The sequence below is a fragment of the Vulpes vulpes genome, chromosome 5, assembly GCF_048418805.1.
Source record: "Vulpes vulpes isolate BD-2025 chromosome 5, VulVul3, whole genome shotgun sequence".
Lineage (NCBI taxonomy): Eukaryota > Metazoa > Chordata > Mammalia > Carnivora > Canidae > Vulpes > Vulpes vulpes.
Genome location: NC_132784.1, coordinates 130,559,870 through 130,583,532, shown reverse-complemented (window position 1 = coordinate 130,583,532; position 23,663 = coordinate 130,559,870). Strand labels below are relative to the sequence as shown.

Here is a 23,663-nt window from a genome sequence, read left to right as displayed (position 1 = left end):
GAAGGCTCCTTGTGCCTTCTTTCCTGGAAACTTTTATCTTTGGCTTCAGGACCATGACCCAGCTGAGGCCTCTCCCAGCAGGGGAGCAAAGACACCCAAGCAGTTGTTCGTAGTTGTGTTTCCACCTCCGTTCGAGCTGAGCTGCCTTCCCAGCTCCTGCGCTGGAAACAGCCCCTGAGTGTTAACCTCAGTTTCAGAATAAACAACTGTGACTCCGGTTTCACAATTTACTTGGCTGATCTGCTCGTGTACTGGGAGGTCCGGCACTTTCCTTCTGGAACTTCAGGCGTGTTGTAGGCCAGTGGCCAGAGCAGCCAGAGGCAAGGTGCGATGTGTGTACAGTGGGGCATGTGCCCACTCCACCCCTTCCGTCATGTGTGGGCCCCTCCAAAGACTGCCTTTGTGACTGCAAGGCGACCCCCCAAATGGAGGATCAAGGTGGAGGCAGGTCATTCTATTTTGGTGTCTGAGTCAGTGTGCCAGCCCCCACTTCCCAAAAGGCCACCTGACTCAGTCTATGAAGTGGGGCCGGCTCGGGCAACCCCACAGACTCTTGGAGCTGGTTCCTTGGATTGCTTTACCAGAAGTCTTGGGCGGGCAGTGGCGCCTGGCGGGCTGCGACGGTGAGTGTGCAACTCTTGATCTCTGGGTTTTAAGTCTGAGCCCTGTGATGGGTGTAGAGATTACTTAAAAACTAAACACTTAAAAAATTCTTTGGGAATGAGACTCTTCAGCTGTGCTCAGCTGTAGCTTCCTGCAAACCAGACGTCAAAATGTGGAATGTTCGGACGGCCCCAGGCTCAGTCAAGGAGGAAGGGGGGGCTCGGCTCGGCTCGGCCGGAGGGCGCTCCTGGGGCCCAGGGACCGCGCAGGCCCCTGCTAAGGACCCCGGCCTTTGCCCCCGCGGTGCTCCCGGGGGGCCGAGGAACCAGCGGCCGCGTGACCTGGCCTTCCTCGGGACCCTCCGACCTCGCGGGGAGGAATTCCTGACCCTCCAGGTCGGGAGCCCCAGGCCAGGGCCCAGCCCGCCCGGCAGGCTGCTCTGGTCCCGCCCCCCGTGACCCTGGGCGACCCCCGTGACCTCGGCCGCTCCCCGTGATCTCGGCCGCTCCCCGCGACCTCGGCCACCCCCTGCGACCTCGGCTGCTCCCCCGCGACCTCGGCTGCCCCTCCGTGACCTCGGCTGCTCCCCCATGACCTTGGCCACCCCCCGCGACCTCGGCTGCTCCCCCGTGACCTCGGCTGCTCCCCCGTGACCTTGGCCACCCCCTGCGACCTCGGCCGCCCCTCCGTGACCTCGGCTGCTCCCCCGTGACCTCGCCCCCCCCCCCCCCCCCCCCCGCGCCCTCGGCCGCCCCCTTCCCAGCCCCTGCGGCTCCCCCTGGAGGCCCCTCCCGCCCCCGGCTTCCGGGGCTGCGGCCCGGGGCTCCCCGAACCCCGCCCTCCCGCCCTCCCGCAGGCCCCGGCTCCTCGGTCCCGCCGCGGACGAGGCACACGGCCTGGGGGGGGTGTTTGCCCGCTTGGTCCGGGCCGAACAGGACGTGGCCCAGGCCGGCGAGGACCTTGCCCGCGTCTAGAATCCGTCCTGGGCGGCCGTGGGCGCCGCCTTCGGCCCGGGGCGTGACCCTGGGCCCGGGATCGAACCCGCGGCCGGCGCCCTGCAGGAGCCTGCTGCTCCCTCCGCTGGGTCTCTGCCCCCCCCGGGTCTCCATGAATAAATAAATACATAAAATCTTAAAAAATATATAAAAGAAAGAATGCGTCGCGCCCCGCGTGCGGCCCCGGCGCACCCCCCCCCCACCCCCGCGGGGCAGGCGGCCCGGGGACCTGGGGACCCGCCCGCGCCCGCGGCCCCCGGAGCACCCCCGGCGGCGCCCGGAAGGGGGCGCAGTGCCCGAGCCGTGACCCGGGCCTCGGCGGGGTCGGACGCGCAAGTCGCTGCGGTCCCGGCGGGTGAAACCCACGAGCGCGGGCCCCAGCCCCGGGCGGCGCCGCAGGACCCGGAAAGGACACGGACGAGCCACCGCGCCCGGCGCGCCGGGGTCCTGCACCCCCCAGGGGCGAGCTCGGCGGGCGCCCCGGAGGCGGTGGCTCCCACCCCCTCCCCTCCAGTCCACCCCACTCGTGTTCCTCGGCCTGGGGGAGCGTCGGGGCTGGGTGCTTGCGAGCACCTGGACACCTCGGCCGCTTCCGTTCGCTTCCGTTGGGGCTTCTGAGCTTTTTTTTTTTTTTTTCTTTTTTTAGATTGTATTTATTTATTCATGAGAGACCCAGAGACAAAGAGGGGCAGAGACACGGGCCGAGGGAGCAGCAGGCTCCATGCACCGGGAGCCCGACGTGGGACTCGATCCCGGGTCTCCAGGATCGCGCCCTGGGCCAAAGGCAGGCGCCAAACCGCTGCGCCACCCAGGGATCCCCATAACATTATTTTTTTAAGTAGGCTCCATACCCAGCGGGGGCTCAAACCCACGACCCTGAGACCAAGACCTGAGCTTTGGCCAAGAGTCGGATGCTCAAGAGTCAGATGCTCCACCAACAGAGCCACCCAGGCGCCCCTTGTTGTTGTGATTGTTTTACCTGTTGACAATCAAGAAATAGGGGGTGTAGCCCAGAGTAAGGAGCCCTGATCTTTTTATTTATTTATTTTTGACTTCCCCTCCTCCGCAAGGGGCACAGAGCTACCTTCTGCAGCATGAGTCTCCGGAATGGCACTGGTGTCTGTCCCTCCCCTGCTGCGTTCCCAGCAGCGCCCGTGCCCACGAGGTGGACACACTATGTCAGAAAAGCACGCAGGAAACCCTCTATTTACCTGCCGATCCTGACTTCCCCAGTCAGCGGCTAAAGGAGGCTTCAACCACTGGATCTAATCAAAAGGATTACCTCGACGACCTCGACGACCTCGACGACCTCGCAGGCACTTTTGGTAAATGCTTTGAGGCTTTTACTCTACAGGTAGTGATGCAAGGTTGCCAAATATATTTTACGTTCTTGTCGCACAATTTTGAGACATGACCCTCTGATTTAGGACCGGAACTTAACCTGACTTTTATTTGGTGTACATTCAGCATCATGCCCCATACTGGTGTTAAGTGGGCCCAGGGGCTCAGCCGGCTAAGCGTTCAACTCTTCTTGGTTTGGGCTCAGGCCATGATCTAGGGTTGTCGGATTGAGCCCCACGTTGGGCTCCACGCTTAGCGGGGAGTCTGCTTCTCTCCCTTTGCCCCCCATCCCACTCGTGTGCTTGTCCTCTCTCCCCGCCAAAATAAATACTTAATAAAAAATGGGTCCAGCGAGGGAGGTTAAAACTACATCAGTTATAACTTACATGTGCTTATGAATTAAGAAATTAAGATCAACTGGATTTTGCAAGGCAGTGCGGAGTCAGCACGGGGCCCGATCTGTTCTAACCCAGGCTGGCCGACAGTTAATACACCATTTCCCACCGGACATGCGACGCCAGACAGAATGAATGATCTGAAGCTTGATGAAATGGCAGCAGGGTGGGGACTCCTGCCACAATCTGGAAATTAAATGATACGTGAGGGTCATTCTGATTAGAAGGTGAATATAAAACCATCACCTCGCCATTCGGGACTCTGGGAGTATTCTGAAAGTACAGCACACACCGTGACCTTCGGGACCACCCAGGGTATCGCCCACGTAATTGTGCACATAGGATTTCCCTGCTTCTGAGCCTGGGCTGCCGCTGACCAATGATGGTGCTGTCTAGGAAATCTGGGGTTACACAAAAGTAAACCCTAAACTGAGAGCTCGAGATTTAGTGTTGTTTTTTTTTTTTTTTTAAGATTTTATTTATTTGACAGAGACAAAGAAAGCGCACAAGCAGAGGCAGAGGTAGAAGGAGAAGCAGACTCCCTGCTGAGCAGGGAGCCGGATCCGGGGCTCGATCCCAGGACCCCAAGATCATGCCCTGAGCCGAAGGCAGATGCATAACTGACTGAGCCACCAGGAGCCCTGAGATTTAGCGGTTTTAAAACCTCTGGTCAGGGTGCCCAGGTTGATAAAGCTGGACGCTGTGTGTTATATATATTATAAACATCAAGTAACACCACAAGCATTTTAAAAAAAGGAAGTTTATTGGTCTTTAAATGGCTCAAATTGCAAATAAACCAATCGGGTAGTGGCATCAGCCTAAGACATGTGATGCATCTTTGTCAGTTGGCTTCATAGCACCTCAGTACCCAGGAGAGGAAAGGTGTCAGAGCGAAGTCACAATGTTAGTGGTTAGGACCCCTGGTTAAATAAGACTGCAATGAGTACACGTGGAGATCGCTGGGCCCGCCGGGCCAGTGTTACATCGGCAACTTTAATTCTGCACATGGCATAGCCTATGAAAAAATACGAAATGAAAGATGTACATCTCAAACCCTTTAAGGACAAATATTTAACATGACAAGTCAGATGTAATATCTAAAGAGCTGAGAGTTCCTAAAAAGCCTATTTTTGTTAACTTTACGTACACACCTGTTACCTGGAATGCCTGAACACACCTTTGACTTGTGGAAATTAGGACTGAGCGAAAAGAAAGACGAACTTTGTTGAATCAACTGCCTTAGCCCCAGTCCGAAGAAGAAAGGAAACCTCTTGACAGTGGTGTATTTCCCATTGAAACTACGTCCCCGAATAGCATGCTAGAATTTTCCCAGTGGGCACACCACACAACGGTGACACAAGCTAACGTCTGGCCTGCGTGTGCCACACGTGCTTTCTGCACTACACTCGGGCTGCCCGCCGGTTGTTAACTTTAGGGAACCGCGCTCTGGCGTTCTTCATTATGAACGCGGACCAGAGAGACTCCCGAGCACTCCCTGAGCCCAAATGCAGCCTCCTGAGCGCACACTGAGAAATGGCCAGGTGGCAAGCACCCAGGCTTTCCCCACGTGTTCCAGTGCAAAGGGCCTCAGCTCTAGTGACGTTCTCCGTGTGCCCCGTTCCGGAGAGACCAACGACCTCACACACGCTCACCACTTGTAGGAAGGGATTTCCAGGGACCGGCGTCTTAAAGAAAAACGGGCTCACTGAAACAGAACTGTGCTGAATCCTCACAGTCTAAAATTATCTTACAAGTAGATGCCGGCCCTTCATTTCACACTACCTTACAGTTAATTAAAAGTAATCAAGGAGCTCTGGAACCTTACTTTCAAGAACCAGAGTATGGCACACATTTTAAATTTTGGACAGACTCCTAGCAGACGGGTTATTTTTCAAGAATCTTCTATACAAAAGTTGTACTTCATACCAAGCAAGCATTCTCTCACCAGGACACACGCGGCGACAGGCCCACGGCACCAGTGAGGACACACCCAGAATGATGTCACCGGGTATTTTTCGGTTTCTAAATTAAGGCATATTCAAAAATTTCCATGTACAAGTTTACACCACTTTTCTACGTTAATCACCAGGTAATTAATGCAGGTTCACAGATGAATTACTCTCAATTTAACTATATGCAACAATCATGCCAATAACTTTTCTTCTATGTTTTGCATAACAATGGTTAAAAAAAGTGGTACAGTTTAACTACCATGTTCACAATTGTCATTTTTCAAGGCAGTAGAAGACCAAGACATTTTAAAATGATATAAAATTTAAGCTTTATAATAAACCAGAGGAAGTAGCCTTTCCTCCCATTCCCCCCACCCCGTCTCAGCTCTAACAGTTCCAGAAAGACTGCCCGCAAAACACAAGCCCACACGCTACATTCGGGACTGCAATAAATGTAGGCAATTATGAAAGAAGTTGAACTTTGCTTCTTGGTGAAGCCACATTAATTTCTTTTTTAAGTGAATTTGACTTTCAGTGCAGTTCCAATTCATGCTTTTAGTGATACATAACAATTTCCAAATTGTTAAAGTAATTTCAGTCAATTGAGCCTTCGATGGCAATGCTTATAAATTATATTTATTAGTATGGTCAAGATAAGAAAGGAGTTTGGGCTTTGATTATAAAATGCAACATCTTTCTCTGATTCTCTTGGCTAAACTTTTCCTCTTCTTTTTTCCATTCTTTTCTTTGCTGTCTTCCATCTTTCTGGCTCGAATTTCTCTCATTAAATCAAAAAATACCTAGAAAGAAGAAAACAGGGTAAATAAAACCAACATATTATATGAGCTTGGTACTTCTTGGAACCAAAGCAGCAAACCTTGGAAATAAACTAAGAATGACGACTTAAGGGTTCCTGTTTGGGGAGCACAAGGAGAAGATGGCACAAAACCAGAGAGACTCGGCGGGAGGGGGCCGGTGGGGGAGGATCGCAGTTGAGATCCCGCCCCGGCCCCCACCCAGTCCCACCCGGTCCGCCCGGCTCATCCATGATCAAGGCGATCCTCAGCTTCAACAACCACGGGAAGCCGCGGCTCTCCAAGTCCTACCAGCCCGACAGTGAAGATACACAACAGCACATCAGCAGGGAGACATTCCATTTGGTAGCTAAGAGAGATGGAAATGTTTGTAATTTCCTAGACGGAGGACTGTTAATCGGAGGATCTGACAACAAACTGATGTACAGACATTATGCAACATTGTATTTTGTCTTCTGTGTGGATTCTTCAGAAAGTGAACTTGGCATTTTAGATCTAATTCAAGTCTTTGTGGAAACATTAGACAAGTGTTTTGAAAATGTGAACTGGATTTAATTATCCATGTGATAAGGTTCACAATATTCTTGCAGAAATGGTGATGGTGGGAAATGGAATTGGAGACCAACATGAATGAGATTGTTACACAAATTGATGCACAAAATAAACTGGAGAAATCTGAGGCTGGCTTAGCGGGAGCTCCAGCAGTGCTGTATAAGCTGTAAAGAATATGAATCTTCCTGAGATCCCAAGAAATATTAACATTGGTGATATTAGTATAAAAGTGCCAAACTTGACCTCTTTTAAATAAAACATTAAAAAGGCCGCTCCCACGTAAAATCCAGGGGGAAAAGTCATCTAAGTTTACCATGCACTTGTTTACCAAAAATAAGAGGAAGAGAGTCTTAACTTTTGCTCTGGATTTAAGTTAAGGTATTGTATAAAAGTTGTGTAAAATCAGTATGGAAGTTCAATGTTGCTTTTCTTGCTCAGTGATTTTGAAGAAATTGAGTAGTTCCAGTGTGATATTTCTCTTTCTTTTCTAAACCGCATTCCTGTGCCCACCTGAAAGCATGCCTCTATGTATTGGCTACTACAGTATTTCAAACAGTGTTTGAGACATTTCTTTAAATTATGTACAATCCACATGTTGGTGTATTGTATGGATCACAAGTGCAGCATCCCATAATTCTTTGTGTTGTCACGGTTGTTATTTAAACAACCAAATATGTATTGCATGAAAACATTATGACCTTTCCTCTTAGTTTAAATAAACTCCAAGGTAACTGGACTTCTAAAGTACCTTTCTATTTGCCTGATATCTACTTTAGCAATAATTTTTTTATGACCCTCTGACTCAACAAAGTAAATAAAAGTATATTTTATCACTGTTAAAAACAAACAAACAAACAAACAAACAAACAAACAAACAAACTCCAGAGACTCCTTCCCCAAGGTACTGGGAAAACTGGGAACTTTCCTGTATTGCACTTTTCGGTAAAATTGTTCCCATCATTAACCTAATCTTCCCATTCCAATTTTCAGGGGGGGGAAAAAAAAAAAAGACCAAAGCCCTACAAATGACGATAGCTCCAAAGTTAAAGCTCAGTGGATTCCATCTGAGTAACTTACAACGAATGAATGTATTTTACCAATTCACATTAAAAGTAATTAATCTAATAAAATTTATGGTTAATAACTATATATAGTTTACATATAGATACACATATAATATCTAGTTAATAACTTGCTTTTATTCAGCTCCATTTTTAGAACAAAGCTGAGGAAAACAAGTGCTTTCTTTATGATGCAAAGAAAACAATTTCTTTCAACATATTTGAGAATTTATCAATTCTGGTGCCTAGAAACTGGCAAATGAGAGATATTTGCATAATAATTTAAAAATTACTAGTGTAACAACTCAAAAGTTAAATGTCAGTAACAAATGTTTGAGGGCAGACAGGTCTACAGGGACGTGGGCTCACACTGCCTGGTCATGAGTGTGTGTGCGATGCCTAGAAGAATGACTTTCATGGGTTACACTCTAAAATTCTGAATTTAAAAAAATTATTATAATTTCTATTTTATTTTTCTCATGAGCATGAAATAAGATGTGACATCACACCGATGTATTAAGAACTCAACTGAAATCAGAGATTTAGAAAACCCTAGTTAGCTTGTGCATTGTTGAGTGTTGTAAGTAAGCAAATGTATGCTATGGAATGGCTGCTGGGCCTTTTCAAACACTCCTCCAGCTGTCTAAAGGAAACACTAACTGGAAAAGAGAGGTGCTGTCAAGGATAGCAGAGAGCTACCTGCATGTGTGCAGAACAGGAGCTATGTGGATTTGCCTGCATTTGAAATGGAAACAATGAAATGATAAACCAAACACCAATATTATTTTCAGGATGAAGAGAACAGGGGACACGGAACAGTGAGGCATCTCTGAATATACCTCGTCATACAACTTCTACTTTGGAAATGTAAATGTTTTACAGCTTAAAAAACGAAAATAAACACAAAAAAGCAGCTGCCCAAAACTGCAAATCAAACTAAAACAAGACTAACTACATGTTCATAGTTATATATAAGATATATACAAGTATATATACAAAAATAAAAAATTAAACCTCAACAAATAACAAGAAAAATCTTAAACTTCACTTTGTAATTTAGCAGTTGATAGTAACAGTGGTATTACTCTTTTGGAAGAATTTTATATATACGTTGCGGGATAGTGTATGAGCAATTATGTGGGTTAGGAATGACGATTTTCAGTGCAAGAGAGAAAATACATCTTTCTTATATCTAAGTAAGATATAAAGTCAAAGAGGTAGGGGATCCCTGGGTGGCGCAGCGGTTTAGCGCCTGCCTTTGGCCCAGGGCGCGATCCTGGAGACCCGGGATCGAATTCCACGTTGGGCTCCCGGTGCATGGAGCCTGCTTCTCCCTCTGCCTGTGTCTCTGCCTCTCTCTCTCTCTCTGTGTGTGACTATCATAAATTAAAAAAAAAAAAAAAAAGTCAAAGAGGTAGAGAATCCTGAATGCTAAAACTGAATTAGCAGTAACAGTATGATCTCATGATTTGTTTTCTTTCAATCATACGCATTTCCCAGCACTTCACTGAAAGGCCATGAAGCAATGACAACCCAACAGCAGTAAGCACATTAGTCCTCAGGCTGTTGCTGCTAAACACCATTCCTCCCAAGAGAACCAGTGTTCCTTAGATAAACGGCTGATTCCTGATCTGAAGCAAGAAACAGAAAGTAAATCAGAAGGCAAGGAAACTATTGGGGGGGGAAAAAGGCAAGGAAGCGACCAGAGACTAATGGCTTAAGTCAAACGGACACGGGACCAACACACAACAGGGAAAAATTGAGCAAAGCAAGCCCACGGAGAGTGCAGGAGACTGAAACACATGGGTAACACGACCCCTGGGGTCTCTGCCCTCACTCCTTGCATCTTGGCTTCCCTGCGGCGATTTTAGAATGTCTGTGCTTGGAGTGCACAGCTGGCCAGCTCGGGCAGGAAGCTTCCAAACTAGCTACATATAGTATCAGAGGACTTGCTTGTGGCTTCCTGATGCACACAGATCACTATGGAGTGAACTTCAGAAGAAGGTTTTTTTTAAAGTAGGCTCCGCACCCAGCATGGAGCCCATCACTGGGCTTGATCTCATGACCCTGAGATCACGACCTGAGCTGAAATCAAGAGTTGGACGCCCGAACAACTGCACCACCCAAGCACCTGTTATAAAATTTAAAAAGCAAACTACAGAAATGGATGATCTTCATACACAGAAATATTTTATATATATACAACATATATGTGTGTGTGTATATGTGTATATATATATTTATTATTTATATAAATAAAAGTACTATATATAAAAATCCTATTTATACAGGGAAACACAAGCAAACACAAGCTTTCCCTTAGACTCTATATATTGGTCTTTAAATGCAGATAAACGTCTGGAAAGACATACTTAAGTTAGTAGTGGTTACCTTAAAGGAAGGGGAGTGGAGTGGAATTTGGGTGAAGAGTGACTCATAGTTTCTCCTTACTACGAATTTTTCTTATACAATAAGGTGTTCACGTTTTTAATGACAAAAAAATTAAAAATACAGTACATTTCTTCTAAAATTCTTTTCCCAACATAAAATTGGCTCTCTTTATGTAATAAATCATATTCTCCTTTTTGACATCTACTTGTTCAATCTCTTTCCATTCCTCCAAGATGTTCCTTAAAAATTAAGAGCAATCTTGGAGTTATGCATTAAAGAACGAGGACACTTAGCCAGAAGGCCACTAACAAGGTCATGAAGTGAACCTGGCACCCAGTGAGTCTAAAAGCAGGTTTGCCAGGTGGACCCTTGCCTCTGGGTGACTCTCTGAGACAGGTGAGGCCCTGGCTGGACCACTCAGATGGTCATGAAGCTTTTTACAGGGTGGACTCAAAATCTGCCTCTGAAACTTCGATGTGATGGTCTATTTGGAATCCAGATGAGGACACGGCATGAGCCCTTAATGTCTCGTAGGGGAGTTGAGCGTTTGTTTTCTGTGACAAAACAAGATACTACCTAATATAGGAGACAATATTAACACTCACTACCCAGAAAACTTGTACCAGGCTTCATAGTGGGTGACGTACACCCTGGGAGATACCACAGGTACTCCAACCAGGCACTTGAGTCGGCCACACCCAGAACCAGCAGATGCCATCACAGGCCTTTTGAACTCGAATCGGGTATGTAATCTCTCTGCATCTCAGTTTCCTCATCTAAAAGAGTGAGCATGGGAAGAGTACTTACACCTTACGGGGTTAAAGATACCTGGTTAGTGCTGGCTACAGTGCCTGCGTCTTATAAACACAAATGAAAATGTGCTCTTCTATTAACATTATTTCCTTAGCAAGAAACCAAATATAACCTAATTCTAGAAACTGGATAGTTGCTGTAAGTTACTTTTATTTAGCCACTGAGGTATTTTATCTGGCATTTACACTCTTCGGGCTGTTGTGGTACGTGAAATGACGGTATTTATAAGACGCCACATTTAATGTTATTTTGTTTTGGAGAGGTGACCCCTGACTACAGACTACATTTCCCCAAACTGGCCACAGCAACACCCCCCTTCCCGCTTTTCCAGCACCTTGCCACCCCCATCAGGAAGTGGAGTGGATTCCCCTTCCTCCTGAACCTGGGCGGGACTCTGTGACCACTGCAGTTAACAGGACAACGTGGAAATGATGCTGCATAACTTCCGAGGCTAAGTCATAAAAGGTGATGTGGTTTCTGCCTGGTTCTTCCCTTGTGACGCTTGCCCCTGGCGCTCACCGTGCCACCCTCCTACAGGGACGGGTTTTTGTTTGTTTTGTTTTTTAAAGATTTTGTTTATTTATTCATGACAGACAGAGAGAGACAGAGGCAGAGACACAGGCAGAAGGAGAAGCAGGCTCTCTGCAGGGAGCCCAACATGGGACTCGATCCCGGGTCCCCAGGATCACGCCCTGGGCTGAAGGCAGTGCTAAACTGCTGAGCCACCTGGGCTCAGCAAGACGCCTAAAGCACGACACGTGGAGAAGGTCCCATGGTGAGGAACGGAGGAGTCCCTGTACAACAGCCAGCATCGACTGGCTGACTCAGACACGTGTGAACAGTCTTGTGAACCTAAGCGGAGACGCTTCCAGCTGAGGCACCAGATACTGTGGAGCAGAGACAAGCCACCTCCACTGGGACCCGTCCAAATTCCTGGCCCAGTGGTTCTCAGAGCATAGTAAACGGTGGTCTGCTGGTGATACAGCCAGAGTAACCAAAATAGCCTATATCCAGCCCCGCCCCCGCCAGGGCCGCAGTCTGCACCACTGGGGAGCTTGCAGGAAATGCAAATTCTCAGCTCCCACTCATAGCACAGGAATCAAAATCTCTGCGGGTAAGACCCAGGAATCCGCGTCCGTGAAGTCTCAGAGACAATTCTACAGCTAGAGTTGAGAGGCACTCGGCACAGCCTAGATGCCGGGGGCTGGCAAAGGCCCCATTGCGGGGCTCAGGGAGCCTGCCCCTGCCTCAGCCGATGGGCAGTCTTCCGGAAGACGTGCGTCTCCGACAGGAGGATGAAATAACGCACCTGGGCTGGCTCCTGGAAAGGAGGCAGGACTCAGGGAAGGGCCACCTGAACGAAGGGAGAAGATCGGATAGAGGAAAACAGGGTGGGGAGTGGAGGCGTAGTAATAGATTTCGAAGCCCTCTTCTGTGGGGCTCCTGTCTCGGGAGGCACCTTTACTTCGGAGAACCGGCATGGGGTTGGGCAGGTGTCAGCTCAGCGGACTTCTGCCACGCCTTTTAAATTATCCAGCCGATCAGGATTAAGAAAAAAAATTTTTTTAAAAAGGCAGGGATTCAGGTCAGAATCCTGTCAGCAAGAGGAAAAAAGTCTCATGTTGCAGTGTCTCTCGGGAACCTGAGGACAAGGTGAAGTAGGAAATTCCTCACGTGCTGCACTGGAGCATTCAGGGCGGATACAAATCAGCACATGCTAAATCACCATTTGCAAGTTTCACAAATCTCTAGACACAGTGGAGCTGAGACAAAGCGAATCAACTTATTGTTAACATGATGTGCAGTAAGGAGGGCCACCCTTTACCTTGTCAACATTAGCTCGGGTTTTCGCAGATGTTTCCACATAGTTAACATTCCACTGGTCGGCTCTGGTTTTTGCCTCTTCTACAGAAACCTGCCTTTTATCTTCTAAGTCTGATTTGTTACCAACCAGCAGAAATGGAACATTCTCATCTTCTTTTACTCTTAAAATCTGCTCCCTGGACAAGAGAAAATGAGAAAGAAATATTAAAATTACCCCCACATGTTATACTAACAAAATAACAAAACCCATCTGCAATTAGCATTTGTTTACATGTTTCTTTACAATAGCAACTAGCGTAGGAAATGAGCCGCGCTTCCTCCTTATTCCACCATCCGTCACCCGAATTACATACTCACTTCACGGATGAAGGAAAAATGCACTAGCGAGGAGAACACAAATACGGCAGTAGAGACACAAAATCCAAGTGTCAAATGCAACTTTCTCCTAATGCTTTTTAAAAATCAACTTCTACTGGAAGGATGGTTTTAGATGTGTAGGACAGTCGCAAAGACGCTAGAGTTCCCATACCCTCGCACCCAGGTTCCCCTTACGGGCAACATCTTACGTTAGTGTGGTACATTTATCACAACTAATGAGCCACTCTTGAGACGTCTTTATTAACTGAAGTTCAAATTTTATTCCAATGTTCTTAGTTTTTACCTAATGTCCTCTCCCTGTTGAGGATCCTGTCCAGGATCCCGCATGACATTTAGTCATCACATCTCCTCAGATCCCACGTGGTTCTGACAGTTCCCAGACCTCCTTTGTTTCTGATGACCTTGACAGTTTTGAGACATGCTGGGCAGCTACTTTGTAGAAAACCTCTCAGTTGGGATTTGGCTGATGTTTCTCTCATGATTAAACTGGGGTCACAGGATTGGGGGAGGATTGCCTCATATCACGGGTCCCACTAAATGTTTCTAAAAACCCCACACAGGCCATACATCTCTCGAGTACAGGTGTTGTTTATTATTATTATTATTTTTAAGATTTTATTTACTTATTCATGAGAGACAGAGAGAGAGGGAGAGGCAGAGACACAGGCAGAGGGAGAAGCAGGCTCCATGCAGCGAGCCCAACGTGGGACTCGATCCCGGGACTCCAGGATCAGGCCCTGGGCTGAAGGCAGCACTAAACCGCTGAGTCACCCAGGCTGCCCAGATGTTGTGTTTAGAGAGAAGTTATGTGCCATCACCAGTTTTAAAGGTGTCATGGTTCTCGGCTCTTCCCAGTCATGTGACTCTGGGCAAAAATGCTTCTTTGCCCTGGTCTCCTCACATGGAAAATGGGGCTAACCACAGAACCTTCTTCACCCAGGTGCTATGAGGATGAAATGTAAAGTACCTAGACTTGTGTCTGGCACACAGTGAATCCTCAACGAATGATAGTTGCTCTTAGTGATTGCTGGAGAAAGACATTTTTTTCCTAAATCAACACTCTGGCTATCTTACTGACGCCCCTCCTTTGAAATTTTTAAGGGATTTGAAACTACAGGAACAATATTTTAGACTAAGAGAAAAGGAGATGAGTAATGGGGTTATTAGCATGACAGATTAGCAGAGGACACTGACTTTGCAGTGATCTCTCGTGATGTTTGAGATGGAACACGAATCTTTGCCAAGCCTTAATCTCACATTTGTCTATTCTGTGCTTCCTTGACAGCATCGCCTGAATACCACCACCACCTCCACTGCTGCTAGCATTTTACAGAGTGCTCGCAATGGCCATGGGCTTTAAATGTCACTAACTGCACGCGTTATGTTATGCACCACTAAGAAAAACTGCTGCCAGTCATAATGAAAGATGTTCTACTAGAAGACATGGGCCTGATTTTAAGAGATGATAAGATGTAAAAGAATGTGTGTTTTAGAATCTATGAAATTCGCTAGTATCCAGCTCGTCTTGTTCATCTTGTTCACTGAGAGCAGTGCCTGGTACGAGGTGAGCACTGTGTATTAGGCAGTGTTATTTTTAGTATTCCTTCATTCACCTGGTTACGGATGTTGTCGTAAACATTCCAACAGACTCAGCGATTGCAGGCAGCTGTCTGGACCTGAATTCCTAGTTTTCTAGCACGAGCAGATTATGGACCACACAGTCACCTCCATCTTTCACTGATCTGTACTTACCTTAACCACCCTATGAGGAAGGAACCAGGTCAGCTGGGCCCAGTAACTGGGGGACGTGTGCTAAGCTGTACAGGACAGGAGGGCTGTGATGTTTTCCTCCACTCACGTGACCTCTTGCAAAGACCATGGCCACACCACCATTACTCCTATTAAATTTACGTGTTCGTGAAGAGGACATTGGCCAGTCATAATCTTTTTCCAGTGTTGGACAACAATGTGCTGTTACCTTCTTAACCAGGTTCCTTTGTGATCAACAGCCTCAACGAAGATGTCAACAATAGACTTACGACTTGATCTCACTAACTACCAGAGACTGACTCTGGTTTCTTTGACTCTAGTACTTCTGGTCATATGTATACACAGTCATTAATTTATTTCTTAGTAAATATCTACTAGGCTCTCTGCGTCAGGGGCTTCAGGAAGACCAATACTTCCTGTTACTGTGTGATGAATGCTACCACAAATGTGGCCGTGGAAAGCCCATGGACGTCCTGGGTTCAGGGATGAGAAGACATTATTTCTTAGAGTGAATTAGTTGGTTTTAATTAGCTACTTTCCTGGATGTCAGAGAAAGGCAATGCTCGTCTTCATTCACATTTTACTTAATGTGATGCTCCCTTTAAATAGAATTTAAAGGCAACTATAGAATTTTAGAATAGGAAAGTACCTTTACAAACTGGTCCAACTTCTTCATTTTTGACGTGCGAACTAAAAAAAATAAGAGTTTTCTAACATTTCTTTCTTTTTTTTTTTTTTTAAAATTTTATTTATTTATTTGAGAGAGAACCAGAGTGAGAGAGTACAAAAGCAGGGTGAGGGGCAGAGGGAGAAGCAGGCTCCCCGCTGAGCCTGACGTGGGGCCCCATCTCAGTATCCTGGGATCATGACCTGAGCCGAAGGCCGATGTTTAACCTACTGAACCACCTAGATGTGCCTCTAATGTTTCTATCAAACGTTTACTCTAATGTTTCTATCAAACGTTTACTAAGCATGCCCTGTATGATACATGCCAGGAACTGTGCCAAATATGGGTACTAGGGATACTTGGCTAAGAAACAGGTCCTGCTCTCAAGAGTTTTCCCCTTGTCAGAAAAAGCACACAAATCAAGCTGATTCTGAGGGTGCTAGTGGTGCTGTTGCAAGCATACCGCTCACGCAGATGAGGAAACGGGGGCTCTGCCTCGGTGATGGGAGGCCCAGGAAGGCTCAAGAGAGGCCCTGCCACTGGTGCTACACCCTGTGGGCGAAGACTGTGTGGTGTGTAACCATTCAGACGGTCTCAAAAATGTTTCCCTGTTGCTGCTGAGTCACTGGGACTATTTTTATTTATGGGAAGGGGAACACGTCGGAGGTACAATAGAAGAGTAATGAATGATTCATTTATTTTGTCACAGCAGTGCCTAAGATTCTTACTCTTGGCAGAAAAATACCTTATTCCCTTAAGATACCACTTTGTCTTCGGCAACTATGGTGACAACATTTATCCCATTACCTAGACCAGGACTTGCTGCATAACAAGCACTCAGATATTTGCTAAATGAGTGAATAAGCACCGACATTTAAATTAATTTCCAACATGTCTCCCAAGATTATAAGTTACCAGGGCCTGCCACCCTTTGTACTTTATCATATATGAAACTCTTTCCTTAGAGAAACCAACAAAATTAATTTTATAAATTAATCTGCATTTTAAAAGTTTCTCAATGACTTTTTTTTCTACAAAGAATGCTCTCTTAAATTCCTTCAGTTCTGGGACTTTCAAGTGTATGTGAAAAAGAAGCTTTATATAAAGCCAGGTTCAGTTTTTGCTCAACCTCCAGAAAACTTCTTTCCTTGTCTGTGAAAATCCTTCTTATCCTTCCGGCTCACCTATGTTACAAAAGCCTCCTGGATCCCTGTAATGAGCACTGTCTACGTCTCCTACTCTGTTACTACCTTGCTCTTGGTTTCATGGTTTTTGCAGCTAGGCTGTGTCAATCTTTAAAAGATACACTACAGGGGCGCCTGGGTGGCTCAGTGGTTGAGTGCCTGCCTTTGGCCCAGGATGTGATCCTAGGGTCCTGAGATCAAGTCCCACATCTGGCTCCCTGCATGGAGGAGCCTGCTTCTCCCTGTGCTTATGTCTCTGCCTCTCTCTCTCTCTCTCCATGTCTTTCAGGAATAAAATAAATAACATCTTAAAAAAAAGAAAAAGATATACTACATGCTCGCTTCTTTTGCATCCCTCATACCAAGGCAAACTTGAAACAAAAAAATAAAAAAATATATAATTAAAAAATAGTTTTTTGGGGGGGGGCCTGGGTGACTTGGTCGGGTTGAGTGTCCAACTTGGTTTCAGCTCAGATCATGATATCAGAGTTGTCAGATCAAGCCCCGCACTGGGCTCCATGCTCAGTGCAGTCTGCTTGGGAGTCTCCCTCTGCCCCTCCCCCTGCTCGCACTGTCTCTCTAAAATAAATAAATAAAATCTTTAAAAAAAGGGATACTTTTGATTACACATGTAATATTTGAGACTATTCAAGAACTTATTTATGCTGTATTTCTCTTATAACCTCTCTCCCCTTTACCAACTGCACCCCTGCAAACCAAATGGATGACAGATTTTGATTAAGCAAATGGTAAGATATAAAAAATATTATATAACACAACCTCGTGTGCCAATCTATGGTATTATTTCTATTGAAAGGAATCAGGGGTGCCTGGGTGGCTCAGCTGGTTAAGTGGCTGCTTTGGGCTCAGGTCATGATCTCAGGGTCCTGGGATTGAGTCCTGCATACAGCAACCTGCTCAGAAGGGAGTCTGCTTCTCCCTCTTCCTCTACCCCTACCCCTGCTTGGGCTCTCCCTCACTCTCAAATAAATAAATAAAATCTTAAAGGAAAAATCAGTGTGTGCTGTCAGGGGATCTGTGTTGAGAGGAGGATGGCGATGTGCCTGCTGAGCATTACACAGGGGCTGTAAAACTGGTGACTAACACAGAAAGATCTACAATCTGGGTCAGAGCTCTATGATGTGATCCAAATGTCAACCATTACGGCAGCAGTAGTATTATACTGCAAAGAGAAATACTTCAGTAATGCATAAGAGACCTTTGGTACTGAGGCTCACAAACTCACGCTCCAATACAGCTGGCACTGCGACAGCTTTAAGATTACTCGAGGTATACTGAGTATCTGAGTGTAAGTACACCGTGGGTGGAGTCACAGACTGCCATCAAAGAGGGAATAAGCACAACTACACACAGGGTGAAAGACTAACAAGTAACAAGCTCTAGTTGTCCACTTGTTTCTGGGGATGACACCACTGCGTGGTATGCTGGTGCAAAGGCATGAGTCCCTGCCATACCTGAAGTCGGCTGTGGCTGCAAAGGATTCCATTTCTGTAATAGAGAAGACACAGAGGAAACCCTCCCCACTCCGAAAGTAGTTGTCTCTAATTGCAGCATAATCCTCCTGCCCAGCTGTATCCAAGATATCGATCTGCACTTCCTCCCCATCCAGCACTACCTTCTTCCGATAGCTGTCTGCTTTGGTAGGCTCATAGTCCTCCACAAACTAGAAGAGAGGAAATATAGATTCATGTGAAGTTGCCAAAACAGTACAGAGAGGTCCCATGTACTCTTCCTTCAGCTTTCCCCAATGGTAAAAATTACACTAATCTACATTTCATTTTAGATAATTTGGTGGCTTCCACTTTTATAAAAAGCAAGGTTGAATGATGAAATCTAGATTGTTTACAGCTTGAAAACTGTGCCTTTTCCTTCCTGAAAACACCATACCTGCAAAAGTGATTATATGTGTATTTAATCAAATACATAACAACTCCTTTCAATGTGATTCTCTATATAAATTTTCATGCCAGAATTGTAGAAATAACTTGAAAGTGAGTCAATTGAAAGCTGCTGTGAAATCTCTTCGCTAAAATGAACCAATTCAATAAAGTGGCTTATGCTACTTACTTACAGCAAATCACAAACCTTGAGGTCGCTCTCTACATGCCTCATTTTTTAAACAGTACTATTAAACAACTTTACATTCCTCCATCTATCTTCAACTCTGTAAATCTCACCTTGATATTTTTGATCAGTGTATCATTGCTAGCATGTGTGTATGTATACATACTTTTGCACGTTTTTAAAATTAGTTCCTATAAATATTTTCATTTTCCTTATCTGATATTTTCTTATTTATTTGCTCAATGTCCATATCCCCCTACTAGAACATAACCCCTGGGAGCAGGGACCCTGACTATTCTACTCATTACTCTAGCTCCCCGATCTACCTGGTACAGGGAGGATACTCAATATGTAATTATTTTAAAAAAACGAACACAGTGTATTTGTAACCATAAAGGCTACAGAACAGTCTACCCATATTTACATACTAATTTTATAAGTATTACATATGATGATTTAACAAGTACACATATTCTGATATCAGATACTACTGTGAATATTAATATTTATGAATACTAAGTGCGAGCTTAGCCATTTATCACTCATCAGGTATGTGAATAGTTTTACCTTTGACCTCTTCCTTATTATTAAGAAGGGGCCCGACTGAGCGATTACTTTGAAAGACTATCTATTAAAATGAATAGTATGGAAAACAGATTGAGCACTTAAATCAGCAATTTCATTTCAAGTATCATTTCAATCTTCTTTCTTTCCAAATGTTTTATTATAGTCACCATTGAGCAAGAGAGCTGATTAGATTTAGGCTTTTTTTGTGTGTGCCAAAAATGCTGATGAACAGGCAATGGAAGGAGACAATGGGTGGTAAGATCTGCAGGATTTGTTATCAGGAGACCAGGCTTTGGTTACTCATTGGAGATCACTCCTCTGGGGCAGGTTGAGAAAACTCTCTGAGGTCCTGTTTTCTCATCTGTAAAATGGGAATATCACCTACCATGCAGGATTGTTTGGAGGATTAAGTAAGAAAGAGTAACCATAAAACGTTGCTTCTATATTGGAAGGAAGAATTGAGAATAAATGCTTAAACCAGATTATCAACTCTTAAATTATTTAGGCTTGACAAAAGTCTTCTGGGGAAAGAATATATTGCTGTATATAGGCTATGACCTTAACTCTGGGCAGTAAAGTCTGATATAAATACAGGCACACAAATCTGTAACCTTCTCTTAATTATATTTTAGGGACACAGCTTTTTGCCTAATGGTGAGTGTAGTGCCATGCCAGATACTACTGATTGATTTTTTCACTATTATTAAAATCATTACTGTTAAAGTTACTACAGGACACCTTATTAGGCTAACTTTAAGTCTCAATTAGATACTATATCTACCACTTCTATTAATTCAAGATGGGAACCTCCATTAAACATTTGAAATGAAAAAGTCAAAAAGTTAGATTGCTTAAAAAATAGGTACCGTTTCCAGTTTTGTTTTTAAAGTGTAAGTTCTTAAGGATCTTGAGTTATTGATTTGTTAAGTCAAGATATGTACAAATGCTGGCTCTAAATTTAAAAATGGGAAAAACAATGAGTAGCTTTCAAGGATTCAGGTATACATTTAAAAGAGCACCAAAACTAAACTACTGAAATACTCTCTACAGCCCGAACTTTGATACCCATTATAAAACCGGCACTTACCTCATCATACATGAACTGTAGGGTCAGTGCGGACTTGCCCACACCACCACTGCCCACCATGATGACTTTGTGTAAGGCCAAAGAATTCTGACCCTTGGGCTTGTTTGCAGCCATCTTGTGTCACAGAGTGATTTTCAGCAAAGGATGAAGAAGAACCTAGAAAGAATGAAAAACTAAGTACCAGCCAGTACAATCTTCTTCAGAGTTCCAAGTGTAGGAAAGAGATACAGTGTCCTTGGGCTTCAAGATACAAGTTTTCATTTTCATAAAATCATTGTGGCGATTTTAAACAGACAGCAAAGTATGCTCATTTAGAGGAAGAATGACTTATCAGAGAACACCATGACGATACAAGTATACAAGTCAAGGGCATTTCTCCTATAACAGCTAGCTTTCAGTAATGAGCTGTGACCCAAAGTGAAGATTTCCCAATGCAACCACACGCAGACAATAATGGAGTATTCAATGTATTTGAACAGAATCACACAGATTATGAAAACAGTCTCAACAATCACTTTGTTCTCACATTAGCCTTTATGGGCAATAATAAAAGATAGTTCTTTTAATTCTAGTAAGAAATAACTGATTCCCCTGCACCCTGCCCTCCTCCAAAAAAGGTTGCTGATTCAAAGGTTCGCTCACTGTCAGTTTATAAATGAAGAAATCTCATCCCAGGAACTTGGCAGTAGAATTACAGACAGAATCCAATGCTGTCTATCACACCTCCCATGGGACATCATGGAGTGGAGGGCCAACCTAACTTAAGTACCTGGATTCTGCATTCCCTCATTTTCTTCAGAACATGCGTCTGTTTGCCACTTTTACATGCTCCATGTGGGAAGACCAGGTTCCTCCAGAAGCTGCAGTGCCACCGTGTGCCAAGGGCACCCAGGACCATGCCTTAGAAAGAGGCCGTAAGGTGGCAGCAGCCAGCCTGTGTGCAGCCCGAGCTAGGAGACTTTCTGTTATTAGAGGTTCGAGGGGGTTGGGTTGCAGCAGCCTTTCCTCCCGGCATCTTCTGACTATTTGGTCACAGCACAGCTTTCCCAAACTGCAGCTCCTGGAAACCACATTTCATCCTGCCTGCCTCTCTGTCCTGTGCCAGTGTCTCCCAGCTCGGCTGCATCGCCTCCCCCCCCCCCCCCCCCCCCCCGGCCTCCTGCAGTCCTTCACATACTCTTCTGTGCCTCTTGGTCCCTGCCTTTTGGCATCTTCTCATTCTGTCTGGCTAAGACCTCTCAGTTTTGGGGGTCTCAGCCTTACCTGAAACTCTCAATCTAAATCAATTAGGCTCTCCCCTGCCCTGTGCTCTCATATAGCGTCTGATACTCTCCCTCTCAACCATTATTACAAGTTGAAACTACTAGAATGTGTTAGTTGCTTATTATGAGTCTTCTTCCCTAATACACCAGAAGCAACCCAAGTGCAGAGGGTCATGTCTGCTTGGGTTACTTTATGTTGATTGTGACTACCATGGCTTGGCAAAATCAGCCATTCGGTACACAAGTGTTGAATGAACAAATAAATGTTCTCAGTCTGACAACCATGGGGAGTGATTTAGACTGTACTAGTAATAAAGCATCATTGCTACTAGAAATTCAATCACAGGTCTGGGCAAGGACAGTCTGCTGTGGGTCTCTGCCTCACACAATGGCTTAAAGGCACCCAAGAGCTGGGCAATTCTTGGGCTGTGCCCAGAAATCAGGCCCATATGACTATTTGCCCGAACAAAAGAGTTGGTTGTTGTTGTTGTTTTTTAAGATTTATTTATTTTACAGAGAGAGAGAGAGAGAGCGCACGTGCTGCTGAGTGGGGGTAGGGTAGAAGGAGACATTCTTCGAGCATACTCCCTGCTGAGGAGTCTCCCACACCACACAGAGTTTGATCTCACCACCCATGAGATCATGACCTGAGCTGAAACTAAGAGAGCCTCGTGCTTAACTGAATGCGCCACCCAGGTGTCCCCTAAACAGAAAAGTCTTAAGGAAAAAACAAACAAACAGCAATCCATAATCTTATCTATTTAGCAACATGAACATGTTATACTTTGAGACTGCTTTCAATCTATAAGGAGCATAACTTGAGCTGACACTATATATGCAATTTCTGATCCTGTTCTTATTTTGTAACAAACATTTTAGCAGAAGCAGCTTTGCGCTGTCAAGTGTAAAGAATCTATACTTAGAGGCTAGCAATTCGATCGATTTAACAAACAAGAATTGATCCCTCCCTTTTTTTGGGTACCAAGGACATGATCATTAGATTATGAATGACTATCACTGCTCAGAAATTGAAAAAGAATAGCATATTTCAGGTAAGGAACTAAAAGCCTGAAGTCTACCAAGCCTAAGCAGTTGATGGAACATGATGTTCCTACACGAATCAGGAAATGACTTCTCACCATTATGATCCTTACTTGCTGGTAGCTGTAATAACTTCATGACTATGTGCCTACTGTCTTATTTTTAAAACAGTTAAGTATACTCTAAGAGCTGTGTGTGTTTTGAAAGCAAAGCATTTAGCAGTCACACCAACTGAGAACACTTTTATTTCCAGAACAATTTAAAATACTGTTTAAATATTTGAAGTATATAAATAAATATTTATATTTATTTCATATAACTATTTAAATATGTAAAATATTTAAATGTGATAAAATAGTGACTTAGATATAAAGAAGGAAAAGTCCCAGAGATATTTTTCCAAAGTGCAATCAGTCCCTAATAACTATGAGCTGCATATCCCATACTTTCAAGAGGCAATGCAAGACAAGAAGCTCCCACGGAGGAGACACTCCTCTCTCCCCATTTCAAAAAGTTGGCATTCCACAATTTAGCTCCCAATCCCTAGTTTAGATGTTGTTTTGATGGTAAACAAACTGAAGCCTGTGCCTACCTAAAACTGAAGGCAAACAGAAACATAAATAAGAAAATTCCATAGTGCTAAATGTAATAAAGACGATGACGGGCACAAGATGAAGAGCAAGGGATGGGCAAGTTGAACCAGGCCACTCAAGGATGACTCCTTCTCAGAGGTAGCATTTGAGCTGAGACCTGAATTTTATGAGAGAACCAGGCAGCTCTGAGGGAAGAGCATTCCAGAGGAATGACAAGTGCAAAGACCCAAAATGGGAGAGTTCAGCATGTTCTAGGAACCTGGAGGAGGCCAGAGTAGATGGAGACT

The 23,663-nt window shown here is 45.0% G+C and overlaps 1 protein-coding gene and 1 pseudogene across 8 annotated transcripts in view; one reads left to right on the top strand and one right to left on the bottom strand.

Moving 5' to 3' along the window:
- Positions 1-4,078: 4,078 nt before the first annotated feature.
- Positions 4,079-23,663, bottom strand: part of RALA (RAS like proto-oncogene A) — a 71,579-nt gene continuing 51,994 nt past the window's right edge. For 7 of the 8 annotated variants that reach the window (XM_072760042.1, XM_072760044.1, XM_072760043.1 and 4 more), the window contains 4 exons: positions 20,481-20,636; positions 18,217-18,425; positions 12,744-12,918; positions 4,079-6,086 (listed from right to left, as the gene is read on the bottom strand). In XM_072760042.1, the coding sequence (XP_072616143.1) occupies positions 5,964-6,086; positions 12,744-12,918; positions 18,217-18,425; positions 20,481-20,594 (621 nt within the window). In that variant the 5' untranslated portion in view covers positions 20,595-20,636 and the 3' untranslated portion in view covers positions 4,079-5,963. Of the gene's footprint in view, positions 8,991-11,676; positions 12,919-18,216; positions 18,426-20,480; positions 20,637-23,663 lie in introns of all 8 variants that reach the window. The other variant, XR_012001850.1, reaches the window with a different exon arrangement.
- On the top strand, positions 6,333-7,400 carry LOC112925808 (AP-3 complex subunit sigma-1 pseudogene; annotated as a pseudogene).